Consider the following 9,695-nt stretch of genomic DNA (forward strand, 5'->3'; position numbering starts at 1 on the left):
AAGAGATTTTAATGTGATCTTTGAATGATATCCTATGCCTCCCTGGGGCACAGGCAACTCCCCACCTTTGATTTTTGTGGACAAAGTTTCACTTTTGAGCTTACAGTACTGTTTGATAGAGAACTTTGTTAACATTCATGATTAATGATGAGTTATATATCCACAATGTCGTATCCCTGATGAGAGATTCTCTGGGAAGGTTACTTTGAAGGGGCACGCGACAGTGATAAACGAGGGCAACATCCATTGGAACATTCACACTCATCCCATAAGCACGTAGGACAGAGTGGACTGAAGTCTGAATCACCTTTCTTGGATCAACTATCATTTTCTTAGGATTGATTACCTCTTTCCTGTCAGGCTCTCTGTGAACATGCTGTAGTATGTTAATACCTGGCACAGTGTTCCAAGATGAAATGTTGAACATGGGAGTGGTAATTGTTTCTGGAAAGATATGGTTCTCAAAGAGAAAAACACCAGTTCCTGGATTTTGCTCCTGAAGACTGCTCATCATTGTTTTCCAGTCTGAGTGCTTAAGGGGAAGAATTATTTCATCAGCATCATTAAGAACCACAAACCTGCTCCTCTGCATGTTGCGGTATATACAGTCATTTAGAGCTGTGATTTGTCCATAGTAGCCAATGTGTGTTTCATCTTGCATGAAGCGCCATTTAGGAGAAACCTTGAGATATGAGTTTATTGGCCACGGAATTACCTCTACTGTTCCTTCTTCCAAATAAAACTTCAGGACTTTCTCCATCATCTGGCTGCAGTTGTTCTTGTAGATCACCACTTTCTGTGCCCCAAGAATCTTGTACATTTCCATACTCTGTATAAACTGTAAGACATTGTTGTAATTTCCAAACATGGCAGAGATGCATACTGTAAAGTCAGCAGAGAAGGGCTCTGCTTTGCGGTTTTTTATTTCAAACCTCGATAGCTGGTCAATATCTCCATGTGGAGACTGATGAATTGATACGTGTGTTGGATCACAGTTTCCAGGTTCCAAGCAAACTATATCTGCAGCACCATAGGGGAATCCAAATCTGTCCGAGTGAACATCTATTTCTGCCTTTGATATGTATATCTTTCCAAGGGGCTGACAACAAAACCAGCAGTATAGTTCTTTGACATCTTCATGGTGAACAATCCCAATCACACGTGTGACTTTGCCTTCTCTATCATCAAAGTATGGGGAGATGATAAAAGTTCTGTTATCCTTTAAGGGTGTTATTGTGCTATTTGCAGTTTCCCCTCTACACCTACTACCTTCTTGTACTATTTTTGGCAGGTGAATAAGTCTCTGTAATCTAAGATAAGAAAACGTGACCATTGATGTTAGTGTTATAATGCACACAGCACCAGCGAAGTAGGATTTTTTTCTGCCACACAACATTTTGAATGTATCTAAATATGGATGCAAATGTCTTTGTCCTTGCAGTTTGCGCTGCTGCATCTGTAGGAAAGAACATGTTAAATAAGAGATATTACAGACTTGAAAAAAAGCTATGGGAAACATCTCTGTCACTTCGAAGTGACTTAATCAAAGATCCAGCTACTGTGCTTTCATGAAAAAATAATAATGATGTACATAGTGTTTGTAATGGGATGGATGACACTGTCTGCGACACTGAATATGCCAGATGCGTGTAATAATTTCTGCAACTTGAAGGTTCTTTAAGTACTGTAAGAGAATATTACAGAGATTGATATAAAATAGAATAAGAATACATATATATATGTTTTATAACAAATATTTTAGGACATTCAATCAAATAATCAGGGAGCAATTTTTAAACCAAAATTAATAACATTTTTTTCAAATAGAGTTTATGTAAATTATATACAAACAAAAGTGAACCAGACTTACCTACAAATGTGGGGCAGACAAATAAATGGAATGCATGCAGAATTAGTTCATCAGCTCTTGGACTTCCACTGCTATGGGAACAGAGGCATTTCTGAGCACCTATAAGGCCAAAGTTCTTGGCAGCACTCATTTGTTAACAGCTGTTAACATCTGACAGGTAGCCCATAGCACTATCAACTAGTTATTTCTGCCAAAGAAGCTGAAACAAAAGTTTCCTATACAAATTCATCATTAGTAATTCAGATGTGATCCATAAAAGTTAAGGTGGCAGCAGTCTCTTTAAAGACCTGCATGTACCACAATGATTCTTGGAAGAAGCATGCCCCATATTAATTCAAATTGAAGTTAGATCAGAAAACAGGTGGAAGAAAGTTATCCCTGACTTCCAGCAGGAAGATTAGGGTAAATTACGAAGATGGAATAAATTGATTCTGTTGCACAAGATGAAGAGAATGTTTCTAACGGGCATGAAAAAGAAACAGCTGCTGAGAAAAACAAACAACAAAATGCACCATTAAAAGACCTAGATTTCCATGGGGAAAAAAAAGTAGCATTGCCACAGGTATAGTAGATTTTGGAAGATTCTCTTATTTTTTTTTTTTAATCCCTCCTCCATTCTTTTCCAAGGCATCATAATAAAAACCACTTACATTTTTTGCACTCCTGTATTTTCTGACTGTATGTATGTTAGATCTCTAACAGTGCTTTTTTTTCCAAAGCACATTGCTCAGGCAATTGTAAAATAATAATTAAACCTAATAATTCATATCTTTTTTTTCCCCCCACATTCCACACATCGCCTAATGCTGTTTTGAGAGCATCTATCTCAATACTGCTTTGTAATGGAACAGAATACTAACACATTTAAAGAAAAGTAAGAAAAAGAACAATAAAGTACCTAAACACCTTAATCCATAGTTTTGATTAAGTTATCATACTAAGCAGCTTCACACCTTTGGAAGTGCCTGCAATCACTGGCAACTTAACTGTTTGGCTTGAAAAAAAAAAATCTCATAGAGTCTGGTTTCCTGCTTCAGTAGTTTTCAACCAGAAAAAAAAAAAAAATAATAATCTCACTTCTAAATATTGCAACCTAGATTCTGAATTTCCTAAATAGGAAAACAATATTTGACCAAGTCTTTAGAATGATGTGAAATATTTGCCCAGTTGTTCTTTCCTCAAAAATCAAAGCAAAGAGAACTATGCTTACAATGTAACACTTAAAAAGCCTCATTTGCCAAGGATGATATTATTTCTAGCATCCTTTAATATATTCAGAGAAAGTTCAGATAAGAACTGTCAGAAGCATCAGAAATCATACTTAACATTTAACATTTTTCTTGACTATGTCATTACTTAACATACTGATCAGTCTTACATGCTAATTAGTTTTTACTAAATAAATATCACAACATATCACCAATAAAAATACACAACTAATTTATTACCTGTTATTTCTCTTGCATTTGGTGGCTATAAATAATGAACAACAGAAAGGCATCTTTTCAACTGTGCTTCAAAAAGTGAACATGTGAAAGAGAAAGCATCTTTTAAAGCAGACAGACAAGGTTTTTTTTTTTTTTTTCCTCTAAGATAAAGAGCAAGAATTGTTCAAAATAGTACAATATTGAGGGAAAAACAATCCTAGTACAATACCTAAGACACTTGCCAGTACCTTCTATTTCAAATGGTTGGTGTTCTGTAATGTGCGTAATAGTAACCACACCTACCTGAGAAACAAGTTTTACTTCTCTTACGCAAAGAACACAGCTGCCTCCCAAGAATTTCATTTACATTACAAACTTGAATATGGAGTTGTTCAAGCAAATCAAACTAGGCACTTGGGTGGGGTATTTTAGTGCTACTTCGGTAAGTTTTCTTCTGGAAATTTAATCCTGCAGTTCACATGCATATTTGAAAATAACTTTTTAAATATATGTTTGTGCTTTTTTGTTTGTTTGTTTTCAGTAATGCACGTTTCTCTTTCTGTAACATTCTATCAGCTCAATTGAGGTAGGTAATTACATGTTCTGATGAGGAAGTGTGAGAGACATCTCAAAACAACAACAGATTCCAAAAGCAAAGACAAAGAACTGAACAAAGAACTCAAGACACCCCAGAAAACTGAATGCTGAAGAAAATAAATACCTAGCTATTTTGTAAATGACATTAATGGTCCTCCTGACACGCGATTCATGAATTTGCGTCTCCTGAAATTAACAGCAGAGAAATCTAGTCAGGAAATATATAATGTCAGATTAACAAGGAACAGTACATTTATACTTCCTCAGTATAGAGAGTACTTGGTACCTCAAAACCTCAAAAATATGCTGCCAGCATATTTGAAAGACTTTATTTTGTTTTAATAATTCATTCAGGCTTAGTGCTTTAATTCCAGTTACAATTCAAATATAATATGATTCAGATTTGCTTTAATACTAAATCAATCTAATGATATCATTATAACTGCTTTGCAACAGTTAGTTCTTCTTCAGTATTGCTACTAAGAGTAAAAAGCCTTTCTTCCTCCCTCCTGCATTAATGGACTGCAGTCATATCTCCTTTCAGTCTTCATTTTTATTACTTTTTCATCAAGCAATACAGGATGTTCCAATATCTTACAAGAAACACTCCTGACCAATTGCTTTTGTGCAAATGGCCAAGTTTCAGTTAGTCTCTAGCACAGGTGATCAGAAATATTTGCAAATGACAGTGAAAAAACTTTACAGTTACTGGAAATGTTCTTTTTAAATATATGCTAAGATTTATACTTTTTGCATATGCATAACATTGGTCAGATGCATTTGAGCTTGTCCTTTGTTGCAAGCTCATAATAAAGATTTCTTGTCAATTGAGTTAATGCTTTTTGTTTGTTTGTTTTTGTTTTTTTCTGTTTTTGTTTTTTGCAGTCCTTCTAAAAATTTCTAAAGCCCTGTATGTGGCTTTAGAATTCCCATACATCTCAATCTTTTTTTTTTTTTTTCCTTTCATAAACAAATGAATTACTCATATGCTTTCTATCACATGCTGTACCACTACTATCACAACACACTTATTAAACATCTGTCATTGGTCCTTCACTATCTCATCTTAAAATTTTGGGATGGGAATTATTCAGCATTGGCCTTCAAATGGAGTGCTGTTTTTACCTTTGCAGTACAACTTCTATTTTCAGATCTACTCTTCCATCATCTTTCGTATACATCCCACAATTAACAAGCAAAGCAAAGTGCTAATTTAGTTCAAGAGCCATTCATTCACAGGTCATTATTCATTTTTCTCCACATCTCCTTGGCACTGTATCTTTCCATTGTAGTTTGTTCAGTACAGTGTTGAGACAGCTGAAGACAGTTTATGCTGCTCATCTCAGTATTTTCACAACGTCTACATTGTCTATATATATATACATATATATATATATATATATATATGCACACACACTAATATATACATGCTATATACATGTTTATATATATATTCTAATAAATTTCACCTTATTCCTCTACCTTCCAGCCTTAGGGTGGGTCAGGGCAAAACAAATGCATTCCAAAGGGTCAGTTGATAGAGGTGATTACAAAACTTCAGACTCCAAAAAGTAGCAGTAGAATTAACAGAACAGCAACACTACACATTCTAACATTTGTGTATCTGGGATCTACCTAAAACAAGTCCACCATTAGTGAAAAGCCTTATTAATTTATTATTTGTCATAAATAGCATTCTCTCTTCTCTGCTTTATAGCTTTGCCAAAAGCAATGGCACAAAACACTGGTGTTTAAATTGAAATAAGTTTCAAAGATTGACAAACATCTTGAACAAGATTTTCATTTTTTTTTATTTTTTTATTTTTTTTATAACTATCTGATGATAGTTTAAATTCTTCTCTTTGAAATGCCAGTGTTCTCCCTCTTTTACATGAATCAAAGGCAGAAGCATAATTTTTGAAGGTTTAAATTATTTAATTACTGGTGTTTAATTGCTGGTAAAATATTGTTCTATAACAATTAAACCGGTTATTTCTTTCCTAAATACAAAGAAGCCAATATCATCTACTTAGTTTGCAACATGACCTTTCCCTAGCCACACCTTTCTTGGAACACACATAAACACTCTGCTGTAAAACAAAAAAAAACCACCAATTTCTCATTTTGTAAACAAATAGGCTTTGCAATCTTGGACAGAAACAGACCAGCAAAAGTTTCACAACAACATTTAATATTGTCACTTCAACTTATAATCTGTATCAGTATTGGCTGGGAGAGATTTAATTTTCTTCATTGTAGCAAATAAGATTTGTGACTGGAACAGTGTTGGTAACAAAATGTTTTAGTTACTCATGAACAGCGCTGACACAGAGATGAGGCCTTTCCTGATTCTCACCTTGGGCATCTGTGAGCAGTCAGTTGGAGGTGTACGAGAAATGTGGAGTAAAGACAGCTGGGATGGCTGCCCCAAAGCAGACCAGAGGGGAGAACACAGTTATAGCGTTTGTTTTCCCAAGTAACTGTTACTCATGATGAAGCCCTGCTTTCCTGCAAATGGCTAAACAGTAGCTTTATGATGGGAAGTAGCAAATGAATTCCTTATTGGTTATTCAGGAAGTTTTGCTTTATCCGTAACACTGCCTTTAACATGGCTAAGCCCATGTTTTCTCATTTTTACCTTTCCACTTCTGTATCCTCTGCCGGGGGAGGGTGGAGATGTGGTAACAGTGCATCTGCGGGGGGCTTTGCTGCCTATCAGGGTTAACCACAACACACTGAAACTGTTCTCTCAATAAGTTATGCATTCTCTAAATGTAAAATTACACTCCCACACTTGGAGTTTCTTCGAACAGAGATATATATATTAAAAATTTGTCTTTTATGATTATCAAATATTTAAAACATACCGTTCAGATGTTAGCAACAGTATCCCCAAAACAGGACTATCACCTTTCTTATTTGCTGTTTCTTTAACTAAAAAAATAGCCTTGCTCCTGGTAAACGAGCCCCTTTTCCAAGTGGTGCACATTATAGAATCCCGTATAGGAACCTAAAGACAGAAGCCCTTACTTACCGCGCGGCAGAACCAACTGACGAACGTCTCGGCAGCAGCGCACCCTTCTCCGCGCCCCACGTTCACCGCTCCGCGACTTCGCCTTTCCCACTGCAGCAGCGCTGCTGCCGTCGGAGCCTCGTGCGGATACGAGAGCAGAAGGGGAGCCCTCGCGCCCCTCCCGAGCTAACTCTGCATCACCAACAGCAGCAGCTACTCCGAGTACCTCTGTGCCGGCTCCGCTACGGCCTCCGCTGCCGCAGAGGGAGGAAAGTCGGGGCCGCCCGCTCCTGCCACCTGCCGCTGGGGAAGGCGGTGGCGGCCGTAGTTGGGATTCGAGTGCCTTGGGCAGCGCTACGGCCGCGGGACGCCCTGCGAGCGGCTGCGGAACCACGTGCTCCGCCCTACGGGGCCCAGAAGGACCCGCGCTGCTCTCGCTCCTGCGCGCTCACCCCCGCCGGTCCGGGTGGAGCCGTTCTCCCGTACTCATGCACCCCTCGCCCGGGGCTGAGTCATAGCGTGACGGCGCGGCCTGGCGTAGCCCCCCGCGAGAGCCAGCCGGGCCGCGGCGAGGAACTCGCTTGCGCCTCTGGGACGCAGCAAAGCGAAGCGTCTTCGCTGCAGCCGCCCGCGCAGGTTCCCGATGCAGCCGTCGGGGAGATCCTAGGCAAGAGCGCGAGGCGGAGTGATGTCTCTCGTGTCTCGGCCCAAAACCGATCCGGAAGCAGAACGGGACCACCGAACTGCCGTACGGCAGAGCCCTTCGTGCAATGCACGAGCCCGCTCACATCGATCCAGCAGCCGTGCAAGGGGACATGCTCACTCATCAGCATACAGAGATTACGAGCAAATAGCACGCGAAGTACTGTAGAGATCACAGTGGAGCCAAGTTGTGTTGGAGAAAACTGCGGACTTCACCCCAGAGACAGTCAGATATGTAATTATCTTGTGTAAAATAGAGAAATATAAAAAACAACAACAAACAAACAAACAAAAAAACAAACTGCCAAAACAAACACTAATAAATTTTAAGTGAAGGGAAATTTGATTATTACATAATGATGAAGTCTAGTAATTTGCACCAGTAAATTACACAGCAGTTGCTAGCTGAATCATTCCTGTAGTAAAATTGTGCTGGTATTCTTACATTCATGCTGGATCTGCAACACTAACTTGTAATGTTGAGTTCCATACATTTTAGTTTTCTTCTTCTGGTAGACAGATTAACTTCATGATTGCATGTTACAGAGAACATAGCATTAAATGTCTCTTGCAAGAACTCTAAATTTCATTGCTGCACTTAAAACTCTTAACTTACTTAGTAAGTTTCACTTTCACAGCCAAAGATGTATATTACATCACCAAAATGATACATCCCTGTTGAGAATTATATTATGAATTTGATTTGTAAGCTTTTCTGCAATGTTATGTAACAATATCACTGGGCTCTTCCCAGCCACATGCAAACATCTCTAGAATACAGTGGATGGATCCTTCAATCACCCTTCTTGGATCAATTATAGTTTTTTTTTTTTTTCCAATTTTGAAAATTGCTCCCTTGGGCATCAAGCCAAGTGCTGTGGTTGACACAGATGGAATGGACACCATCCAGGACCTCAACAAACTTCAAAGGTGAGCCTGCGTGAACTTAATGAGGTTCAACGTAGCAAAGTGCAAACTTTCACACTTGGGTTGGAGTAGTCCCAGATATATATACAGACTGGGAGAAGAACTCCTTGAGGGTAGCCCTGCAGAGAAGGACTTTGGGATCCTGGTGGATGAAAAACTGATCATGAACCAGAGGTGTGCTCTTGCAGCACAGAAGGCCAATAGTATCCTGAGATCCTTCAGAAGAGGGGTGGCAGGCAGGGATGGGGAGGTGACTGTCCCTCTGTACTCTGCCCTCATGATGCTCCATCTGGAATACTGCAACCAGGTGTGGGGCCCTGTATGATCAATCAATATACTGACATTATAATTAAGAAACATACAAAAAAGTTAGGCTAAGCAGGTGACCATGCTAAAGAAGAATGGATGGAAAGCTTACCCTTATCCTGGGCTCGCTGAGAAAACTCCAAAAGAAACAATCTCCAAAAGAGATCCTTCACCAGTGATAGTCAGCATTTAAATGGGATCTAGAAGAGGTGGAGCAAGGCTCCCCTTCTCATAGCACAGGTGAATTGCCTTCACCTGTGCTCCCACGGATGACTCATTGCTCACCTCAGGTGGTCAATCAGAGATTCAGGCCATGATTCAGTAGTTCCCATACAGGCCTCCAGTACAGGGAAGATGTGGAGCTGTTGGAGAGGGTCCAGAGGAGGGCCATGAAGATGACTGGAGGAATGGAGCACTTCCCATATGAAGACATACTGAGAGAGCTGGGCTCATTCAGCCTGGAGAAGGCTGCAAGGAGACATTGTTGCAGACTTCCAGTATTCAAAAGGGGATTATAAAAAATGAGGGGGGTCAAGTTTTTACTTGGGTAGATAGTGATAGGACAAGGGGGAATGCTTTTAAGCTCAAAGAGGAAAGTTATAGATTGGATGTAGGGGTAAGTTCTTTACCAAGAGAGTGGTGAGGTACTGGAACAGGCTGCCAAAAGAGGCTTTGGATGCTCAGTCCCTGGAAGTGTTCAAGACCAGGTTGGATGGGGCTCCAGGCAACCTGGTCTACTACCAGATATAGAAGTTGTTAGCACAGCCTGCGGCAGGAGGCTTGGAACTTGACCCTTGGAATCCCTTACAGCTGAACCCACTCTATGATTCTATGATCCTGATACCTTCCTACA

The 9,695-nt window shown here is 39.5% G+C and overlaps 1 protein-coding gene and 1 long non-coding RNA gene across 7 annotated transcripts; both read right to left on the bottom strand.

The window, feature by feature from the left end:
* Positions 1-6: 6 nt before the first annotated feature.
* LOC122191453 lies at positions 7-7,279 on the bottom strand. 6 transcript variants are annotated; one of them, XM_042891717.1, is made up of 3 exons: positions 6,929-7,255; positions 4,019-4,080; positions 7-1,456 (listed from the first exon to the last, which is right to left on the bottom strand). In XM_042891717.1, the coding sequence occupies exon 3, from the start codon at positions 1,454-1,456 to the stop codon at positions 101-103; it is 1,356 nt and encodes a 451-aa protein (XP_042747651.1). In that variant the 5' UTR covers positions 4,019-4,080; positions 6,929-7,255; the 3' UTR covers positions 7-100. The 6 variants fall into 6 exon arrangements, 2 of the variants coding, with proteins under 2 accessions (XP_042747651.1, XP_042747652.1); XR_006182407.1 differs by lacking the exon at positions 7-1,456 and adding an exon at positions 1,879-1,941 and having other exon boundaries at positions 6,929-7,279; XR_006182410.1 differs by lacking the exon at positions 7-1,456 and adding an exon at positions 1,882-1,938 and having other exon boundaries at positions 6,929-7,279.
* Positions 7,280-7,831: 552 nt separating this feature from the next.
* Positions 7,832-9,151, bottom strand: LOC122191452. Its single transcript, XR_006182406.1, has 2 exons — positions 8,955-9,151; positions 7,832-8,853 (listed from the first exon to the last, which is right to left on the bottom strand). It is a non-coding gene; the product is annotated as an uncharacterized LOC122191452 (long non-coding RNA).
* Between the last annotated feature and the right edge of the window lie 544 nt (positions 9,152-9,695).

The sequence above is a fragment of the Lagopus leucura genome, unplaced genomic scaffold (assembly GCF_019238085.1).
Source record: "Lagopus leucura isolate 7727_CA_CO unplaced genomic scaffold, USGS_WTPT01 40635-0_obj-0_obj, whole genome shotgun sequence".
Taxonomy (NCBI): domain Eukaryota; kingdom Metazoa; phylum Chordata; class Aves; order Galliformes; family Phasianidae; genus Lagopus; species Lagopus leucura.

What these genes read in the sequence shown, in the direction of transcription:
- LOC122191453 (XM_042891718.1), bottom strand. Translation starts at nt 1,456, where the DNA reads ATGCAGCAGCGCAAACTGCAAGGACAAAGACATTTGCATCCATATTTA.